This window comes from Carettochelys insculpta, chromosome 12 (assembly GCF_033958435.1).
Source record: "Carettochelys insculpta isolate YL-2023 chromosome 12, ASM3395843v1, whole genome shotgun sequence".
Classification (NCBI taxonomy): domain Eukaryota; kingdom Metazoa; phylum Chordata; order Testudines; family Carettochelyidae; genus Carettochelys; species Carettochelys insculpta.
The window spans coordinates 42,021,067-42,043,680 of record NC_134148.1 but is presented as its reverse complement, the minus strand read 5'-3'; the positions used below and the strand labels follow the sequence as shown (position 1 = coordinate 42,043,680).

Below are 22,614 nucleotides of genomic sequence, written 5' to 3'. Positions count from 1 at the left end.
AAATAACAGGAAATCTGTTGCTAAACCAGACTAATTTATATGGAGCCTGCTAAAGAACCCTTTTTAATTTAGCTTTCATACATTAGCCTCAGTGTATCTGTTAAAAAGAGTTGTGTGTTAAGAGGGTCTGCTTTATGGCACAAACAAGCTATGACAATTTTATCATGCATTTTATCTGATATAGCAGAACTCATACAGGTGGCATTATGCTGTATGATTTCAGAATGTTATAGTTTCCAAACAGAAGTTGGGCAGAGTGACTACAATTACACTTTTCTATACATTTTTCTCTTTTCATACCTGGACATCAAATCCAATGCCATGAGCCTTACATATCTGGAGGAGAACACTATAGTAAATTACTGAAAGGTTGGAGTGCCTCAGCTGACTGCTCATTACTGCATAACGGGTGCTTACTGTAGAAGGCTGGAAAAAACAACACATGATTCTTCATTTCATATGACACACTTACAATTTGCTATTTAAACATAAATGACTTTCGCTGTCCATTACGCTGGTGTAAATCCTATTCATGGTATTGTTCCCATTCATATCAGTATCAGTTGAATATGTAACTCAGAACCAGTGTAGCTGCTCAACAGCTACTGATATGAATGGAAATTCCAGTGCAACAGTCAATGGAGTTTCTTGAGCTACAAACAGAGGATTGTGTATAGATTCCCCAGAGCCAAATTCACAGCTGGCTTTACTCCAGGTCTGCACATGCAGCCACTGCATTTGCATGCACAAAGGGCTCTCTATGTAAATCTCATAACTTGATGCCTCAACCCAATCTGCATTTAATAATAGTTTGTGTTTGAAAATGTAGAGACCATTTTGAAGTGTGACCTCAACTATTTATATTGTAGCATCTAAAAAGATGATATAGTTTTTGTTATCACAGGATACTACAAATCTGAAAAGCTTAAGCCAGTGAGCCAGAGCAGTCCCAGCTAGAGATTCTTCTTCCCTGTCAATGAGTCGAGGTCTGAAAGAGAGTTCTGCATTTTGAGGAATCTGGACACATCATAAAATAGCAAAATGGAGACAATAAATGCCTACATTTTGAGCACCATATGAGTGAAAGAAGTTTTGATATTACAAACAAACAAACAAACAAAAAAGCCAGTTCCTTTTTGTTATTTCATTTTGATTTACAGATTCTTCAGAGCAAAAAGTTAAGGGTTTTGCAATCAAAACTATGTTTACTTTTTGAGCGAAAGCATCCCAAAACAGTGTATGACCAACTTCTCTTAAATCCAATAGCATGCTTCTTCAGCAATAATCATCAAAGTAGTAACAAAACAGTCAACATGTGGCTCACGTAGGGCACCTCAACCACCATTCTTCAATATCATATCTGCTACATCATGATTTCTCACATAAAAAAGCAGAAGCCAGAGCTGTCAATGTGTAGGAGGTATAAATATTCTCAGAACCCTTGTGATTGCTAAGCACATGATTGCAGGGTAATTCCCATCTTACAGCAGTCAAGGGGCAAATTCTACCCTGAGATGGGCACATATATCTACTGAAAATAGATGTGGATGAGCTCTGTGGGTTCAGTTTGCAGTGGATAGCAATGCATTACTTGCATAGGTTTTCTTGGAGTTTGGGGTTTTAGAAACTGAATTTTAGAAATGCTGCAAGCCACACCTTGTTTAGCTACACAAATGATCAAAAGCTCTTTAAGATTTGTGTTGCTTTACAGACTTATTCCCATTCAAACTATGGTCATTCTACATCACTCTCACCAGAGCAATACAAAGGGGAGGTAGTGTAAGTGAAAATCAGGTCTTCAGGGTATGATCCTGCAAGACACTCAGCTCACCGGGATAAATTCTCACTGAGTGCAAATCAACATTGCTCTATTAAAGTCAATGGAGTGGAACCAATTTACACCACTGAAGTCAATGGAGGTTGAGGGATCTAGTCTGTAAAGCAATTTGAGCCTTTAAGGCACCAGGATTGTGAAAACGTTACTCAGGCTCAACGAATTTTCATAGTAAAACCCCACACCTAACTTAATTTTAGATGGTTTTGTGACTCCATATGAACCTTTTGCACAGCATTACATCAAAGTGAATGATGCCTGAGTAAAATCACATCCAAAAGACAGAATTTGCTCCACGACATCTTGTTCAAGTTGGACGAGGCATGCTTTAATTCTGACATCATTTGTATGCTGTGCTTGCTCAGAAATCTATACACTACATGACTGCACTGGTCAAGTAGCTCTAGAGCAAAATAGAGTGTTCTGAACTGGGGAAAGTATATTACTCTTGGCCTTCTCAATTATGTCTCAAGGGAGTGGGGTATCATTCCCATTCAGAAAATTGAAAACCGGAATTGTGGTTAAAAGGGGAAGTGGGATCAAAGAACCAGAAGACTCCAGAATGCATACATTTTAGGGAAAAATTACACATATGGCATTGTAACTAACTTCTTCAATACTGGTCAACCATCAAGGCAGATACAGTTTTAGGCCTAATAAACTTGATAGCATCACTTTAAATATGTAGAAAGGGGAGAACTGTAATGGCAATAAGAGCACAACTGCTCAATAAATCACACCAGTTAGGGATAACTGAAGTACTGTGACCAACACCCTTAATCAATCACTTACTCATATAAATAATCTCTTAGATTTAATTGACATTTTATGAGCATGAGGGGATATTCTTTGGGTATAAATTGGTAGAATCTAAATTATTTAGCAAATGTGGAACGTATTATTTTTTAAAAATCATTTATATTTTACCCATTCATATTACCACAACCTAAAATTCAGTGAATACACATTTCTCAGGCTCAAACACTATACTGATTTGTTTTTCATTGTAGGATTTATCTGAAAGACAGAATCTGACCCAAATCTCTCTGAAATCAATGACAATCTTTCCAGTGAGTGTAATGGGAAATGGACCAGAGGCTTAATTTACTTTCCAAGGTTACTGTGCCACTATGAAGTTTTGTCTTGACAAGGATTTGAAGGGCACTGTCAGAATACATCCCATGTTGTAAGCTGTATATTTGATAAGCCAAGTGTAGACGAGGCAGCATTTACATCAGCATGTGCTAGCAGGCTCAGCTGAAGCATGGAGACAGCCCTAACAACACACCTTTAAAACTGAAAGAGAAACCTGTAGCTTGAAGGAAGGGTGGAAAATAACTTCACCATCCCATCCATACCGGCATTTAACTCACTCACAAGTTTTGTACCTTAGGCTATGTCTACATGGGCAGCTTCTCGTCGACAGATGTCACTGTCGGCAGAGGTACCTCAGCAAAACATCTGTCGACAGTGAGCATCCACACAAACAAGAGGCTGATCACTCTGACAACAAGGTCTACGTGGCACCCAGATCTGTCAATAGAGTGAGCGTCTTAACCGTGGAAGAGCAGCGTGCGCGGAGGGCAAGCCCTTCCATGACCGCTGGCTCCATGCGCCTGTAAAGGCGCCCCCTACTGGCCATGGTCCCTGCACATGGCAAGTCTTGCAGAGCCCTGCTGGCACAGCCAAGCCCCTATAGAGACCACAGCCTCAGTCTGCAGAGCTCATTGGTGACACCCCGGCAGCATGCCAGGGCAACTCCCAAGTTGTCCCTGGACTGACAGGCAGCTGCCACTCACAGAATCACAGGGCTGGAAGGGACCTCTGGAGGTCATCTAGTCCAGGATCAACCCCAACTAAGTCATCCCAGCCAGGACCTTGTCCAGCCGGGACTTAAAAACCTCAGGGGATGGAGAATCCACCACCTCTCTAGGCAACGCATTCCAATGCTTCACCACCCGCCTGGTGAAGTAGTTTTTCCTAATATCTAACCTACACTTCTCCCTCTTCAACTTCAGACCATTACTCCTTGTGCTCCAGACCCTTAATCATTTTTGTTGCCCTTTGCTGAACCTGCTCCAGCAAATCCACATCCTTTTTATACTGGGGGGGCCCAAAACTGGACACAATATTCCCGATGTGGCCGCACCAGTGCCGAATAAAGAGGAAAGAAAGGTTACTCACTGTAGTAATGGTGGTTCTTCGAGATGTGTCCCCGTGGGTGCTCCACATTAGGTGTCGGGCTCGCCCGGTGCCGCAGATCAGATCTTCCAAGCAGTTTCTGCCGGACCGCGCATACGCCGGTGCGCGCCGCTCCCTTGCGTGCTCCTGGCCACGCGCGCGATCCGGTCCCCGCCAGTTCCTTGACCAACCGCCTCGGATGCTCCTGCAAAACACTAAACAGAGATCCGAAGCGGGGAGGATGGGCGGGTAGTGGAGCACCCACGGGGACACATCTCGAAGAACCACCGTTACTACGGTGAGTAACCTTTCTTTCTTCTTCGAGTGTCTCCGTGGGTGCTCCACATTAGGTGACTACCCAGCAGTAACCCAAGATAGGAGGTGGGTAATCGGATTATGTGCAGCTTGTCCCCGAGAGGACCGCTGTCGAGAGATGGGTATCCTCTTGGAATACCCTGTGAAGGGCATAATGTTTGGCGAAGGTGTCATAGGATGACCAGGTCGTCGCTCTGCAAATGTCTTTTAGCGCAACGCCCTTGAAAAAGGCTGTTGATGCCGCCACCGCCCTAGTGGAGTGAGCCCTGGGCGTGGCCAGTAAAGGAGTCTCTTTGAGTTCATAGCACATTTTTATGCAGGATACGATGTGCTTCGAGATTCTCTGTGAAGAGAGACCTTCTCCTTTTGATTTGGGAGCGAGAGAGATTAGGAGTCTATCCGTTTTCCGGAAGAACTTGGTCCTATCTATATAGAAGGCTAGCGCCCTCCTCACGTCCAGGAGGTGTAGGCGCGCCTCTTTGTTAGAGTTATGAGGCTTTGGATAAAACGAGGGTAAAACAATAGGTTCGTTAATGTGAAACTCAGAAGAAACTTTAGGAACAAAGGCTGGATGCAACCGTATGGTTACCGCCTCCTTAGAAAAAACAGTGCAGGGTGGCGTTGCCATAACTGCCACAAGCTCACTCACCTGCGAGCTGACGTGATTGCGAGAAGAAAGGTCATCTTTATCGTAAGGAGGCGGAGGGAAACCGTGGCCAAAGGCTCGAACAGTGCTCCCGTTAGCGCATTAAGCACCAGGTCCAAGTTCCACGAAGTTGGAAGTGGTTTCCGAGGGGGGTATAGGTTTACCAACCCTTTGAGGAACCTGGTAACGATGGGATGGGCGAACACCGTGTGCCCTTCCTCTTCGTGTCTGAACGCCGAAATGGCGGCAAGGTGGACCTTTAACGAGGATAGAGAGAGTCCTCCTCTCTTGAGGTCCAGTAAATACTCTAATATTACAGGTATAGGCACTGAAAGGGGGGCTAGCTGTTTGGTAGAACACCATGCCGTGAAGCGAGTCCATTTCTGCTTGTAGGTCTTCCTGGTGGAAGTCCTCCTGCTACTTTCTAGGACTTGTTGCACTTCCTCCGTACATGTGCTCTCTAGGGAGCTGAGCCATGGATTAACCATGCTTGTAGTCGCAGGCCTTGGGGGTGCAGATGCACTATGGACCCCTGGGCTTGCGTGAGCAGATCCAGCACCACCGGAAGGGGCATCGGTGGCCAGTCCGACATGCGCAGGAGTAGGGGGAACCATTGCTGTCGATCCCACGTTGGGACTATCAGGATCATTCGGGCTCCTTCCCTCCTGGCTTTCTGCAAGACTTTGTGGATGAGCACTGTGGGAGGGAAAGCGTAAAGCAGGGGGCCCCTCCAGGAGATCGCAAATGCGTCCCCCAGGGACCCCCGTCCCAGTCCTGCCCTGGAGCAGAATCATGGGCACTTCTTGTTGTGTTGAGCGGCAAACAGGTCTATCTGGGGAAAACCCCATGCGTGAAAAATCGGTCGTAGCAGATTGGGACGGATCTGCCACTCGTGCGTGAGTGCAAAACGCCTGCTCAGCTGGTCTGCCTTCACATTGTGAGCGCCTGGTAAGTACGAGGCTTTCAAGGTTATATTGTTGGCGATGCACCAGTTCCACAACCGGACTGCTTCTGTACATAAGGCACGGGACCGAGCTCCTCCTTGCCGATTTATATAAAACATGGTGGAGGTATTGTCTGTACTGATCCCGACTACTTTGCCTTGTATATGGTCTCGAAAGTGTCTGCAGGCATTGAACACTGCTCTGAGCTCCAGTATATTTATGTGCAGTGACTGCTCCGTGGAGGACCACAGTCCTTGCGTCACCTCTTCGCCCATGTGTGCTCCCCACCCTATGAGGGAGGCATCTGTAGTAAGAAAAACCGATATTTGTGGTTGGTGGAAGGGTACCCCTGTTAGCAAGTTCTTGGGGTTTACCCACCATTGCAGGGATTTGCGCACCTCTGTTGTGGGCGACACCACCCTGTGAACGGTATGTGCTGCCGGTTTGTATACGCTCGCCAGCCAGTGCTGCATGCTGCGCATGTGTAACCTGGCGTTCTGTACTACGAATGTCGCCGCTGCCATGTGGCCCAGCAGCTGTAAGCACGTCAGGACCGGCACCGTAGGGCTGAAGGTGATGACTTGCACGAGGGAGCCGATGGCCCGAAAGCGTGTCTCTGGTAGATACACTCTCGCTGTAATAGAATTTATGCGTGCCCCTATGAACTCTATGTCCTGTGTGGGGTTTATCTTTGATTTTGCCAGATTGATAACCAGGCCGAGCGAAGAAAACGTGCCTGCTGTGACACGTATCATGCGTAGTACCTCCTCCTTCGAGGCCCCTTTGAGTAGGCAGTCGTCCAGATACTGGAATATAAATACCCCGTCTGTGCAGGTAGGCTGACACCACTGCCAAGGTCTTGGTGAAGACTCTGGGGGCCGAGGAGAGGCCAAACGGTAGGACCTTGTATTGAAAATGTTCTTTGCCTACCATGAACCAGAGGAATCGTCGGTGAGCCAGATGGATAGTTGTGTGAAAATACGTGTCTTGTAAATCGAGGGCTGCGAACCAATCTCCATCGTCTAGTGCCGTAAGGATGGAGGCGATTGTGATCATCCGAAAGCGTTGCTTGCGCAGGTACCGGTTGAAGCCTCGAAGATCTAAGATGGGCCTCCAGCCTCCTGTCTTTTTCTCCGTGAGGAACTACCTCGAGTAGAACCCTTTCCCTTGCAGTTGCTCCGGCACTCTTTCCACTGCCCCTATGAGCATGAGATGGTCTACCTCCTGCTTGAGCCTCACTACGTGGGAGGCCTCCTGGAGGTGGGGCCTGGGTGGAGGTCGTGGCGGTGGGAGCGACTGGAAGGGGATGGCATACCCCGTGGCTATGATCTCCAGCACCCATTTGTCTGTGGTGATCCTTTGCCACTGGTCGTAGAATGGTCAGAGGCGATGGTGGAACAACCGCTTCGGATGACCTTGTGCGATGGTAGCGATGGCGCAGCCCTGGATCTGTGTGTCAAACTTGTGGCCTTTGGCCCTGCCCCAAGGACACACGGCTCTGTTGGGAACGTCGCCTGGGAGTTCTGTACTGCTGGTGCTGTTGATGTCGCCCTTGCTCGTAACCCCTGTGGTACTGGGGACGCTGTTGCTGGTACTGGTACCGTCTTTGTTGAGGGTAGTACTTTTTCTTTCTGTATGGAGGGGTGTAAATCCCCAGGGTCCTAAGTGTGGCTCTTGAATCTTTACTGGAATGAAGGACCGAGTCAGTTGATTCAGCAAACAGCTTCTGCGAGTCGAAGGGAAGATCGACGATCTTTGCCTGCAGATCCCTCGGTATACCCGAAGTCTGGAGCCAGGACTCCCTTCGCATCACCACTGCCGTAGCTGTGGAGCATGCTGCTGTGTCCGCAACATCCAGGGCGATCTGCACTCCCGTCCTCGAGGCTGCGTAGCCTTCTTGCACGATGGCCTTGAGCACCGGTTTCTTGTTCTCTGGAAGCGAGTCCATGAGGGAGGTTAACCTAGTGTAGTTGTCGAAATTGTGGTTCACTAGATGCGCTGCGTACTTTGCCATTCGCAACAGTAGAGTGGAGGAGGAGTAGACCTTTCTGCCAAACAGCTCTAGCTTCTTGGCATCTTTGTCTGTTCCCCCTGTCTTGAATTGAGATGTCTTTGATCTTTGTTGCGACGACTCTACCACCAAGGAATTTGGTTGTGGGTGGCTGAACAGGAACTCCATGCCCTTCGCCGGCACGAAGTATTTCTTATCCGCTCTCTTGTGGACAGGCGGAATAGTCGCAGGGGTCTGCCATATCATAGTGGCGGACTCCAAGATTGCTTCGTCAAGCAGTATTGCTATTTTGGAGGAGGCCGGAGGTCTCAGATTTTTTAGGAGCTTATGGTGTTTCTCTTGCACCTCTGCTGTCTGGATGCCTTGCGTGAAGGCCACCCTTTTAAACAGCTCTTGAAACTGTTTGAGATCGTCCGGAGGATGGACGTCCCCCGGGGCCGTAGCCTCGTCCGGGGAGGAGAGTGAGGAACCACTAGGATACGCCTCTCTGGACCCTTCCGGTTCCTGTTGGTGATGGTACATCCGCTCGCTGGAAGCTTGCAAGGGAAAATCTCGGGGTTCCATAACCAGTTCCCCCTGAGATACTTGAGTCTCTGTCCCCGTTCGCGATTGCCCTCGGGGATACGGGACCATCTATGGGGATCCTTCCCTGGTAGACTGCCGGTGGTGTCTATGCCCCGCGTGATAGGGACGACCATGGCAGCATGGGCACTGTTCTTGGGAAGGTGACCTGGACCACTCCCTTGGTGCATACCCTCTGCGTCTGGGGGAGTGAGATCGTCAAGAGACCTGGGACACTGGAGAGAGCGATTTGTGATAGTACTCCAGTGGCTCAAACCCCAAGAAAGGTGAAGGTGGTCCCAGCCAGGGCGAGGCTGGTTGTAAAAATGGAGACGGGGGCTCCGGGTAGGCTAGGGGGGACCCCTGCCTTCTAGTTGGAGTCTGCAGTATGAGCAGAGGGCTGAGAGAAAGCAACTGTGCAGCCCTGTCTGGAGAGGGGCTGCGGTGCCTTGTTTTCTGTGCAGCCTTCCCCCTCCCTTGAGGGGGTGGCTCCGCCCCCTGACGTGCAGGGGATCTCGGCCCCATCCGCGCCGCGCTCGGCACGCTCATGGGTGGTGCTGCACGGGCGGTGTCCTCCGGTGCCTGCAGGCTGCGTGCCTGCACGCACTGCACCGCCGGTTCCCCGGGGGTCGGTGCCGCTGCCTGCGGTGCCGCCGGTAACGGCGCTTGTTTAGCTGCCGCCCTGCCTGCGGGGCGGGGCGGCTGTTTGATCATCGGAGGCTGAGCCGCCTCCACGTGGCTCTCCGTGCCGCCGCCGATCAGCTGTTGCTGCGGCTGGGGGCTGTGCGCTCCTCCCGTCCCGCTCGCTGTTGCTGCCGGCAGGGATCGGGTTGGGGAGACTTTTCTCCGTTTTTGCGCTGATGGGGTGAGGGAGGCAGCTTTCCTTTTATGGGCCCCAGAGGGTCCCTCCGGCTGCAGCCGCTCCGGCACGTCTCGCTGGAGGGCCTTGTTGAATAGCAGCATTTTAAGCCACATCTCCCTGTCCTTCCTTGCTCTGGCTGTTAATTTTGCACAGAAGGAGAATTTCTGCGTGACATGGGACTCCCCAAGGCACCTTATGCAGTGACTGTGCCCATCAGATGCTGGCATTGCCTCTCAGCAAGACTCACATTTCTTGAATCCTGAAGAGGACATTGTTGGTGAATCTTTTAGTTGTTAATGGGGTACTTAGCACCTTCTCTGTGCTGTTTTCCCCCTCTCGGATAGCCTGCCGCGGCAGGAGGGCTAATGGCCCTAGGCTCCTGGCCTCCGGTGCTCCGCTTGTTACTAGGACTGGACTGAATTCCGTCCCGCTTGTTGTTTCTTGTTTTTTTTTTTTGTTTTATTTTGAAATAACAGCTGGCTAACTTAACAATAGACTAAGAACTTGAAAACTTTAAAGAAAACAGTTAAAACCATTGAATACGCTAACGTGGCCGTAGCCTAGTCGGATTCCGTCTGCAGCCGACAGCGGTTAAGAGGAACTGGCAGGGACCGGATCGCACACGTGGCCAGGAGCGCGCAAGGGAGTGGCGCGCACCGGCGCATGCGCGGTCCAGCAGAAAGTGCTTGGAAGATCTGATCTGCGGCGCCGGGCGAGCCCAACACCTAATGTGGAGCACCCACGGGGACACTCGAAGAAGAATAACTACTTCTCTAGATCTGCTTGAAATGCTCCTCCCAATGCACCCAAGTATGCCATTAGCCTTCTTGGCTACAAGGGCACACTGTTCACTCATATCCAGCCTTTCATCCACCATAACCCCTTGGTCCCTTTCCATTGTACTGCTGCCAAGCCAGTCAGTCCCCAGCCTGTAACAATGCTTGGGATTCTTCTGCCCCAGGTGCAGGACTCTACACTTCTCCTTATTGAAACGCATCAGATTTCTTTTGGCCCGGTCTTCCAATTTATCCAGGTCCCTCTGGATTCTCTCTCTACCCTCCGACGAATCTACTTCTCCCCCTAGTTTTGTGTCATCCGCAAACTTGCTGAGGGTGCAATCCAGTCCCTCATCCAGGTCATTAATAAAGATGTTGAATAACACCGGCCCCAGAACCAGGCCTTGCAACACTCCGCTTGAAACAGACCACCATCCAGATATTGAGCCATTGACCACTACCCATTGGGCCCGACCATCAAGCCAGCTTTCTATCCATCTTATAGTTCAAGGATCCAATCCATATTTCCTTAACTTATAGACAAGAATGTTGTGGGAGATGGTATCAGAAGCCGTGCTAAAGTCAAGGTATATCACATCCACTGACTTCCCCATGTCCACAGAGCTTGTTACCTCGTCATAGAAGCTAATCAGATTGGTCAGTCAGGACTTGCCCCTGGTGAATCCATGTTGGCTACTTTTGATCACTTTCCCCTCTTCCAAGTGCTCCAAAATGGATTCCTTGAGGTATTGAGGTAAGGCTGACAGGTCGATAGTACCCTGAATTGTCCTTCTTTTCTTTTTTAAAGATGGGCACTATGTTTGCCTTCTTCCAGTCATCCAGTATCTCCCCTGATCTCCAAGAGTCTTCAAGGATAATGGCCAAAGGTTCCGCAATGACCTCTGCCAATTCCCTCAGTACCCTGGGGTGCATTAAATCCAGACCCATGGACTTGTGCATATCTAATTTTTCTCGATAGCTCAGAACTTGTTCCTTCCCTACAGATGCCTGCCCGCCACCTTCCCATACTTCCCTCTGCCTCTGACCCTCATGGGTGGTCTTCCATTACATATGGGAGGACGACCCTGAGGAGGAGCCTGCAGATGGTGGCCCCGGTACCCCTCCTCCTGTCAGGGGCCCCCAAAAGTCTGGTGGCATCCCACCAGCAGCGACTGGTGGGACCATCTTGTGATGGGGCAGTGGGACGACCAACACTGGGTTTGGACTTTCTGAATGAGGAAGGCCCCATTTCTAGAGCTGTGCCACCAGCTCACCCCTGCCCTGCAAAGACAGGATACAACCATGTGGCCTGCCCTCACCTTCAAGAAGAGGGTGGCCATAGCAGTGTGGAAGTTGGCAACACCTGACAGCTACAGCTCTGTGGGACATCAATTTGGGATCAGGAAGTCCACTGTTGAAGCTGTCCTAATGCACATAAGGCAGTCTCGGGCCGCATGGGGGAAAAGGGCACAGGGGAGGACAAAGGGCAGGGGGACAGGGCAGGGGAGCTCCATGAGTCACAGGGGTGCCTTCCTCCCAGTGACTCACAGCTGCGTCTGGTCTCCTCTCCCCACAATCTGTGCACACCATCAATGACATCTTGCTCTGGAGGCTCGTCTACATCCATGATGTGGACACCCTGGTAGCTGGCTTCTGCAACCTGGGCTTCCTCAACTGTTTTGGGACACTGGATGACACACACATCCCTATCTGGGCCCTGGAACACAGCACCAGATGGGGTACCACTTGGTGGTCATGCAGGCCCTAGTGGATGACCGAGGCCAGTTCCTTGATGTCTATGTTGGGTGGTTGGGCCACACGCATGACACGCGGGTGCTCCGCAATTTGAGCCTGTTCTTCAGGATGAAGGAAGGCACCCGCATCCCCCACTGGGAGCTGGATGTGGGAGTGACACAGATGCCTCTCTGCATTGTGGGGGATGCAGCCTACCCACTCCTCCCATGGCTCATGAGGCCTTACACTGGCCACCTAGACTGCACACAGGATACCTTCAATGCCTGCCTCAGCTGGGTGAGGAACCCCACTGAGCTGGCCTGCGGCTGCTTGAGAGAGAGGTTCTGATCCCTCCTCATATGGCTAGACATGGGGAAGGAGACTGTCCCTACAGTTGTGGCCGCATGTTGTGCACTCCACAATTTGGTGGAGAGTAAGGAGGAGGAGGTGGGCGCCAGAGGAAGTGGTTTGGTATGAACAGCTCAGGATGGCCCCCAACCAGCAGGTGCACATAGACTGGGTGCACATTTGGCAGGCCCTGGGGGAGTCCTTTGCCCATCGCCCCCAGTTACTCTCCCCAGGGCATCCCCCGGGGAGGGGTCATCGTCCCACTATGCCCCTGTCTTACAGCACTCCCCACCACCATCCCCCAAGGAAGGACACAGGGTTTGAGAAACAAATAAACCTTTATGTAACAAAAATACTTATTTACAAGAAATATACAACAGTTATATATATATACACACACACACACACACACACACTACAGGTGTCCTTCTAATTACAAAGGGAGGAGAGGGGGACACCTGAACTGGGGGAGGGGAAGGAACCTGAATTAGGGGAAGGGGATCAGTCAGGGAGGGGGGTTGAGGACTGTGACCCACAGTGGCCACATGAGCCCCTCTCACCCCATGGGTGGCCTCCAATGTGGAGCTGGGTTGGGGCTGGGACCACAGGGATATAGGGGGCTGAGGGGGAATGCCACAGCTTCTAGCTCGGTGGGTTGGGCAGCAGGGCCAGGAGTCCCTGGGGGAGATGGATTTCCACCATCCCCATCGCCCACCACATGGCATGTGCCAACACATGCAGCATGTGGTCAGACGAAGCGTAGGCAGGAGGGGGAACCCCGGCTGCCAAGAGGGCAAGGGCAGCAGGCTCTGCAGGTGGGGTGGGCCAGACCACCCAGGCCTCCACAATGTCTAGGAGCCAGTCCACCCAGGCCAGCCACTTCTCTGATCCCCATGATTAGTCCTGGTACCGCTCGTCCTCCTGGCACATCCTCTCCTCGGTTAGTTTGTGCTGCCGTTGGAGGGCAGCGGTGTATGTCGGAAAGGTGTCCTCATCCGGCTGACGATGGAGCCTCCAGAGATGTGGATGTGCTGGGGCCAGTGGGCTGCCATCCCTCAGGGGCGCCGATTGCTCTTCCCCTGCTTCTGCTTCCTTCCTGGGGCCGCCTGGGTGCACAGCAGGGCCCTCAAATGCTGCAGCTGTGGGGAGAGATGGGGAGGGGGTGAGTCCTTCTCACAGCACAACCCTCAGGCCCTGCCCCCTGCCCCCCAGCGGTTCCAGTCTCCAGCCCTGGGCTGAGGGATAGAACTGTCCACAGTGCGTACGTCTCGCGAGGTGGGCCCTGCCACACAGCGTGTCTGTACTATCAGGGGACGGGCCTGCATTTCCCTGACACCTGGAGGCATGTGGGGTTCCCAGCATGGGTGGTGAGGGACCCAGTGGTCTGCCACGTGCATATGGTGCACATCATGCAGGGACCTTGGCGAGGGTGGCCTGTCCCGCCCTCCTGTGCCTCAGGATGTCACAGGGGCCCCCTGTGAGGCTGGCAGCGTCTGCCTGATGTGCAGGTGGTACGCACCACCGTAGCCATGCATGCGAGTGGCGAGCCCTTCAGGGGCCTGCTCCCTCCTGCCCCCAAGCCCAGGGGGCTGTAACAGCCAGGGTACTCACCAGATGGTCCCAAGAACAGGTCCAGGGTTGCCCATGCACAGCTGTCGTTGGTGAGGGTGGTGGAGTCTAGGGCAATGACCAGCGTGCCCTGGCTTGACTCAGGATCTGACAGGGGCTCCTGCTGGGGTGGCTCCGGTGAGCTGGTGGGTTCTGGGGGTCTCCTGCTGCCTGCGACATGTTTTTTGGTCACAGGGAGTGGCTGCCTGATGTGCCTGCAGCTTTGTGCAGCAGGCCTATAGCCACGCCTCCTGCTCCCTGCCTGCGGCTGCTGGCCCCTTTAAACATGGCTGGAGGCAGGGATGATAGAGTTGTGCCTCTGGGGGAAGGGTGCATCTCGGCACCTATTTATTCTGTCGACAGAACAGTCACCGAGTGTCTACACAGCAATTTTATCAACAGAATATTGTTGACAGAGTTATTACGCCTGATTGGGGAGAGGTATATCACTGCCGGCTGAAAAGCTGAGCTTTCTTGACAAACTCTCGACGGAGTGCTTTAACTGTGTAGACGCTCTGTGAGGTTTGTTGAAAAAAGGCTTCTTCTGTTGACAGCGGGTGCCCATGTAGACCCAGCCTCACCGAGAGAACTAGTCCCTTATCCTTTTCCCAGTAGGCCTGATCTAGTAGTCCTTATGAAGCCAAAGCTCCCACAGAAATCAACAGACACTTCCTTCAACAGAACAGCAAAGCTATGACCCCTAGTTCCAGTATCATAGCTACATTGTAGCTTTGTTCTCATGAGAGGTCTGATACAAGAATCTGTGTGCTATTTGCTGTGCAATTCAGCCTTGCAATTAGAGGAAGCTCTGAATGTGCAGCTATTCCAGGATCAGTCCCTACATAAAACAATGTGGAACAACTGTATGGTTAATATTAATTCTAAGTCATCTTTTAGTAAAACATCTGAATCATCACAAAAATACTTAATACTAAATATAGCAAACCTTAAATGTCATATTTCATGAGTATTATTTTTCCAGGCACAGTTTAAAATGACTATGGTCCAGGCTCTCAAAGGTATTTAGGTACCTAAATCCAAGCAAAATCAATTGAAGTTAGGCACCTAAATAGGGCCTGCCCTGCCAAGACTTACTAGAAGGGTTAGTGCTGACATTGCCATGAACAGCTCTTAAAATCATGGGAGGTAATTCTATGGTGAGATTCAGCAAAGCATTTGAGCACATACTTAAGTCCTGTCCTGACTGAAAACTCTCTCTTGAACTGGGGCTTGAGTTTGGTGTTTGCAGGATTGGATTCTTAGTTCTTAGAATGGTGACACTACATCTTGAAGCATACAAGTTACAGTATTTTCCCCCGATGATATTTGTTTTGACATTGATGCATTTAAGTTGACATAGTTGAAATCATTATATAATACATCTCTGCCTGAAAATTAATCATGTTTATAATATTCTGAGAATTAATAACACCCATTGCTCAAGTCATTAACTTAAAAAAGGAGCTTCCAAAATCTGCTCTCTGCAGTAGGGTACCACAAATAAATGAATGTTTGATAAAATAATCCAAGTAGCAGTTTAACAAGCGTAAACTTGAATGTGGCTGCAATAACACAGAAGTATTGTTTAAGGGTTGGCATCAGGTTGATGAGGTGCTTATTTCAGCTACAAAGCATGCATACACATGCATAATGAACTGCAGTATGAATTATTAATGTGTTGCTTATTTAGCCTCATCTGTCTAGAAGATAATGTATCCTAACTATAATGAGTGATTGGTTTTCTACATAATTACAGTAGCAGCAGTATCTAGGAAATTTGTTCTTTCAAAGAAGGATTTCTAAAAATAAAATTGTCACACAAACTCAGTCATTGCTCCATTTTATCAATATCAGACCCAGCAGCAAAGGGAATATATAATACATGAAGAGGACAGATTCATTATTAACATCATAATTTCACACAAAGTGTTTTACTTAATCATTCATTACAGATCATGTGCTGTAAAACATTTCTCTCTCCCTCTTTTAGAAAGATCTTCAGAGATCATGTTTTTTCTAGTTAAATTTTAAGGAATTAAGAACCAAAGAAATAAAAAAGACAAAAAAATTAAGGATAGGGTGAGTTTATGTTAATCCTGATGGAATTTTAATTCCAAAAGTTGCTACTTGATTACTTTTCATTTTTAGAACATGTACTACTGGGACTAATTCACTCCTCTCTAACTTAAAGTGGTTACTTGACAAGAACAATAAACCAGGATCTCATTAACCTCTAAATTATAACTTGCTGTCCCTTTTTAGAATTGCACAGGTCTTCTTTATATACCAAAAAGCAGTGTGCACATCTTCTAATAAACATGAGACTACTGCAGTTGTTCTCTTGGCACTTCCTCTTAATTCACACTGATTTTTCCAGAGGTTTTCACCAGGTCCGTCCTTTTGCTGGGGATAGCCATCATCATAAGGACCATTTCAAGGCAGACAGGTCAAACATTTTATCAAATTTAAAAACATTCAATAACATATAACCATAGTTTGCACCAGGGTTCCCTCTATTTTTTCCCATCCATGTGCAGAATAAAGTTTGTTATGTACACCAAGGCACGTGAGGATGTGCACTGCCAATAGAAATAAGTGCTGCCAGCTGTGGATGCTCAGCTACTCATCTAGGTGGCAGTTGAGTTTCTGCTGGGTGGCTGCCCAAGAGCTCAGCTTACAGGGAACATTGGTTTGTATTTACATAGCTCCCTCCATATAAGGATCTCAAAGTGTTTTACAAATAATGCCTTATTTAGCTTTACAAAATTAAAAGGAAGGATATTAGGATAAATGCAGTATTATCAGCACTATCCTGCAGAGAGAGAAGCTTAGTTTACAAAAATGTTATTGTTAAGTGTCTTCCCAAAGTTCACATAGGAAATTGTGTAGTTGTATATCCTGACTGTTAATCTTGGATCTCAGCCATGAACCCTGATGCATCCTTCCTCCTTTTAGCTATTTTGACATTGTGTTGCTCTGCAAATCCATACATCTTGTCTCACAAAATTAAAACTGGAGAACTACTCCAGAATAGTCATCATTTGGTGTTAGAGCCATAAATAAAACCAATATTGATGGGTGCAAATTGTGGCTGGAGTCTCTTGTGGCTAAACACTCTCTTTTTAATTTCTAATGTGAAGTCACATTTTTTAACCTTCCTGAAATGCTAAAGAAGTAGCTGTTCAGATATTAACCTGTTGGTAGTGGATGACTCTAGAGCAGTGGCTGATTATGCTAAAGGAAATCCCAAACCACAGAGTAACTGGTGTTTCTGAAAGTGAAAATGCTGAACAGCCTTTTATACTGGAAGTGACAATCATCTTAGCTCTAAATGAAGCATTACTTACAGTTTCTGCCTCCTCACTCTGAACACTAAGACTTTTCATTTTCTTCCAGGTAAGTGGTACTTCAAAGCGGCTGGAGCAACAATCCAGATTACCATTTGTCACGTACAACATGAGCTGAGTGAAGGCCAGCTGGTCACTATAGCACAGGTCAAGGTCTGTCACCCACACCTATCAAAATATAAAAAGGTTAAAAGAAAGTGAAATTCAAGTTTATTTTATGAATCTGGAATGTCACTGGTGTAGGAATTCTGGTACGTCATTTACTTGACTAGAAAAAGAAACCACTTTCAAATTGGAACAATCACAACTGTTACATAATTTCAGAATGATATCTACCAGGGAGCAGAGACAGGCTCAGTAGGAGACTAAGAAGAAAATAGCAAAACTCGCCTCAAAAGTCTTAGCAGGAATTAATGGACAGACATGTAGACATGCTCATGTGGCTCATAAATGGAGCTGAACTGTAAACTGGCATTTTCTCCCCAAAAGATTTTTTACAGTTAAAAACACCTTAGTTACAAAAACAAACTGTTCTTTGAGATGGACACAAGGAGGGCCTTATGGTCAGAGAGTTGTTAAAGGGACAGGTTAGCATAGAAAGCAATGCTATTTTCATCTAAAATATGGTTTAGTCACTGCATGATTTTAAGGACGTTGTTTAGCAATGCATATGCCTATTGAAGTAAATGGTAATGTCAACAGCAGTGGCTTTATCTTGCATGTAGCAAGTAACATGACTTGGCATATGCGTCTGCTTCCACTTTCCTGGACTTTCATGCAGGTTTAACTGCCATAGAATCATTCTGGAGTCAGACTGGAGTAATAGTGACCAGAGAGTCAGCCCCTAACATTTTAGAGTTCTGAGAGTGGCACATGTACCCAAAATTCAAACCGGGTCACTGCATACGGAACTACCCCCCAGCACACAAATGTAATGTGGGCACTGGGGGCGGGGGACACAATTTGATCACAGTTCTGATACTCTGGCTCATTGTATCTGAGCCTATATATAATTAGAGCTAAAACATATGAATATCTACCATAGGAATTGATATGGTCCCCTGTGAACCTAACCAGCTCTGTATTCGCACACAACTGTAATAATCTTTGCACACAATGTGCCTTGTGGGGTATCATTTTAAAACTATTAACTCGCTGGTCAGTAATATCATGGCGAAGTGTGTGTAGCGACGGTATAAATAAAATTATAAATCCCACTCCCCCACATGCTATTAGCCCATGTACAAACCCAGACAGCCTTGCCTCAGTAAACATGTTAAACTGGAGTGCCCTGAAGAAAGGAATGTGAGCTTACACTAATTTAAAAATAAGCAGTAAACGGTCATGAAGCCTGTGAGGGGAAGAGACTGCAGGCAACAGAGCAATTTTCATTTTAGCAAACACCAGCATGAGCAAGAAAGAGCCTGGATCTTCCTTTACCACCAGACTCCATGTCACCTCCCTCACAGTCTGAATAAACCCTTTACTTCAGTGGTGGGTAACTTTAGTTCTGTGGACCACATGCAACCCCCAGGGTTCTACGTGTGGACTGCAAGACATTTTGCGAACCACGGCTCTGCTGGTTTCTGTCCACATAGGTGTTTTTCCAACTGATATTACTGAAGTTACATCCACGTAAAGCAAGCACAAGTGCAGTGAACTATGTGTTGACTGCACACGGCTTTTGACTGAGAGCTGTGTGTTCCCTCTGCACCCAAAGTACTTCTCTGGTTCAGTTGGCTCACCCCACAAATTCTAGGTATACAAAACTAAGGTTAGCAAAACTAACCTATCCTGGGAGACTGTCTTGGTTACAACAATCCCGTGGCCCACTGAGATGAATGAGAGCCACTCCTGCAGCCTGCTCACTAGCCTAAGTTGCCCATCACTGCTGTACTTTGAGGGATAATACCAACTGTTCATGGGGTAGAAAACCCCCAAGTTCCCTCTTTCACTTAAGACAGCAACAAAACCACACCCACTCAGGACAATAATACAAGCAGTGCCCTCTTGCCAGCCTGAGTTGCACCTGCAAGTGTGACACTCCCATCATTCATATGATGGATTTATCATCATAACGCCTCTGCAAGGTAGGGTAGTGCTGTTAGCCCTCCTTTTACAGATTGGGAGCTAAGCCCCAGAGATACACATCCAAGTGCACAGAGGAAGTCTGGCCCAGCAGGGACCTGAACTGTGTTCTTCCAGGTCCTAGGCTTGTGACCTAAGCATTGTTCTTTCCAGCACACCATTAAATATATGACCAAATATCTTGTGGACCATCTGCAAAGCCCTGCATAGCTAATAACAACAATATACTTTCACTGTAGGAAACTAAATGTAAACATATTTTCAGGAAGAGGCTCTTGTGCCTCTAAGAGCTACCACACATGCTGCAGAGGTGACCGTCCCAGATGCAGGTCTTGGAAGCTTCATGCCTGACATGTATGATGTTTGCTGGAGCTCAATGGAGAAGATGGACAGGGAGGGAGGCCGCTGTGTCATACCCTAAGGGGATATAGCATTTATCCTCTTTGAGCCCAGCCTGCTCTAGTGGCTGATGGGGAGGAGAAAGGAAAGCGTTTCTCATCCCCTTTTAGGAGACTTTTGTTAGCAGTGGCAATAGCTTCAGCTTTGTGATAAAGGGAGCATAAAGACCACACTGTGTCTATGGAAGCTCCTGGAATCCTCCTATCAGACTGTTGTAGTCACAGAACCCTACACATAATTTTGCTCCTATGTTTTTCACATTTAGGGCTAGTATACACTGGAACTTACTCTGGTATAACTGAAGTTGCTCAGGGGTGTGAAAAGGACACTCTCCAAGTGACATGAATGACACCAGCCTAAGCACTGATGTGGACAGTGCTCTGTTGGCAGGAGAAACTCTCCTGCCACTATAGCTACTGCCACTTGGAGAGGTGGAGTAATTATGTCCACAGGAGACCTCTCAGTACAGTGGCATCACTGTGGCAAGTCTAGTGTAGACTAGCACCAACATCCATATGTCTGTCCCTGCAATCAGATACATTAACATACATAAAATATCTGCCCTAGAATGGACTCTTAAAACAAACCTAGCAGTGAGTGACTTGAAAACGCCTTTGAGTGGTAAATGGCATCATTATAAGGATATTAAGAGGTCAGGCAGCCAAGGCCTCTTGCTAAACTGGAGCTAATTTCTTAATCGCATTCGCACAGTAATGCCCTTTTCATAACAGCAAATAAATCACATCTGTAACAGTTGTTAATAACTAACTGCCAAGTATCTGTTGCTGTATTAAATATGCTATTTGTCAACTTAAATATTTCCTGCTGCATGGTATAAAATGCAAATCAGATGCTGATGGCTGGCTTTGCTTAACAAGAGAGAGAACTTTCACCAATTACAATGCTTCATTTTCCCAAAGAATGTAGGCCTACATAGTCACTTTCTATGGAAGTGAGAGGGAATTTTCAAAATGCCACCGCATTAGATGGTTTCAGCGTGGGATAACCCTTCAAATGAGCTACATTTTTACAGCACATACAGTTCATGATGAAGTCACATTAAACCTATTTCAATAAGTATTAGTAATAAATCAGTAATAGCAAGTACATCTTTAATTGTGTGGGAATTATGGGTATAATCTAAAATAAGTATTGTACAGAGAGAGGGGGAGAGAGAGAGAGAGAGAGAGCTGGATGTTCTGAGAGGAACAAGGATTATCGGAAATACTTAGTCCTTGGTTCAAATCTGTCCCAAAATGGCAGTTACTAACCAGCATTAGTATCCAATGCCTGTTCAGAGACCACGTAAAATGAGTGGGTGATCTCCATCCAGTTTCTGGTGCCACAGCAGTAAAGCCACAATCAGTGTCAGCGCTAAGTGAATGCTTTGCTGGAAGCCTCAACATAAGGGAGGGAGGCAAAGATCTCTCTCACTCTGAGAGGTGTTCCCTCCAAGATGTAGTTCAGACAAGAAGGCAGGGAGTGTAAGGAAAGTTTGCGAGCCCACTGCCTGTGTTGTACTTGATCAGTGGATAATTACATGGCACTGGACAGTCAAAGTCATGTTCTGAAGACACTGACCTTTCACTTACCAACAGATAAACCCTCAAAGAAATCTAGCAATTTTGAAACAGACATTAGCAGATGACAAATGTATTAAAAATGAGAGAAATTCAAACAAACATAAAAATGGGATATTATGTATTTCATGTAACAAGTAACACAGTCACACAAGGTTTGTCAGCCTCAGCAGCTCCTTTTCTGTAAGCTTAATTGTAAAATGCGTGTAGGCCACTTTTATTTACATCTACAGAACAGACCCATCAAATTCAGCTGGGGCCCACTTCATATAATTTTAATAAGAGGCACAGCATGTAAGGCATTCTCTAACAGAATCTCCAAAAGGTAAGCTTGCTACTTCCTCATCCACCACCACATTCCCGGAGATCAAAGGGGCATTACAGCATCCTCAGGGCACGAGAAGCTAACCCTGCTCAACTCCCTGCTCAGTGGAAGGGCTCTAAAATTGCACTCTAGCAGTAGAAAGTGTTTGGGCAGGACAGCCTCCATACTCAGAGATCACAGATAAGTGGACTGAACGCTGGAGGCATTACTGTCCCTCAATGTCTCCTACACACAAGGCTCACTGCTTCAGCATCTCACGATGATTTTACCCTTCCATAGAAGTTCTATAAAAGTTAATGGATTCAGTCAAGAGTTGGAGTCTAAAAACCTATAGCATGTTTGCAGACCTATCTTATCTGGCACCTTTCACCAGTGACATATAGAAACATACCCTGGTATGGAAATGGGTAGCACTTTTAACATTATACTAAGCACTTGCTTTACCCCACTGCAGTTAGCAGGTGTCTCATGGGCAAAAGAGCCTAGGATTAATTATAATAAAAAATAAAAAGAAGGGGAATCCTTTATACCTAAGCCTAAAGAATTCTAATCCAAGAGGATTCCATAGGTGTTGACTTTTCATTTTCCCCAAAGGGCTCATCAGGTGCATGCCAAGAAAACCTGTTTCCGCTGCAATGAAAAGGCTTTTTGTATGCAGAGCACTAAGCTAAATCAATGTGGCTGGAGCTGCCAGCAGCAGCAGGGGAGAACCTGAAATAATAAAAGTATATAACCTTTGAGCAAGAGCACAGGAAGAAGGAAAGCAAGGTTTTATAGGCTGCTCACCCTCTGTTTTACATGCTGTATCTGTGCCCCATATATGCATGCTGTATCTTTGAAAGAAATATTTTAGGGATGTCTATCGCCCAGTAGAGTTTCTCTTTTCCACTGCCTTTGTCCTCCTCCTCCTCCCAAGATGTTAGCCTGAATGCACATAGGCTCTTTGATTTGAAGCCCTGTTCAAATCTGCAGCATCTCTGCTGCTGGCCAAAACCCAAACTCAGTGAGTAAAAGAAAGATGAGATACTAAAGGAAAGAACTGGGCCTGGAGAATA

At 47.5% G+C, this 22,614-nt stretch overlaps 1 protein-coding gene across 5 annotated transcripts in view; it reads right to left on the bottom strand.

Annotated features, from left to right (window-relative positions):
- IQCH (IQ motif containing H) overlaps window positions 1-22,614 on the bottom strand; it is a 122,364-nt gene that overhangs the window by 11,690 nt on the left and 88,060 nt on the right. For 4 of the 5 annotated variants that reach the window (XM_075006475.1, XM_075006478.1, XM_075006476.1 and 1 more), the window contains 2 exons: window positions 17,168-17,335; window positions 301-426 (listed from right to left, as the gene is read on the bottom strand). In XM_075006475.1, the coding sequence (XP_074862576.1) occupies window positions 301-426; window positions 17,168-17,335 (294 nt within the window). Of the gene's footprint in view, window positions 1-300; window positions 427-17,167; window positions 17,336-22,614 lie in introns of those variants that run through there. The other variant, XM_075006479.1, reaches the window with a different exon arrangement.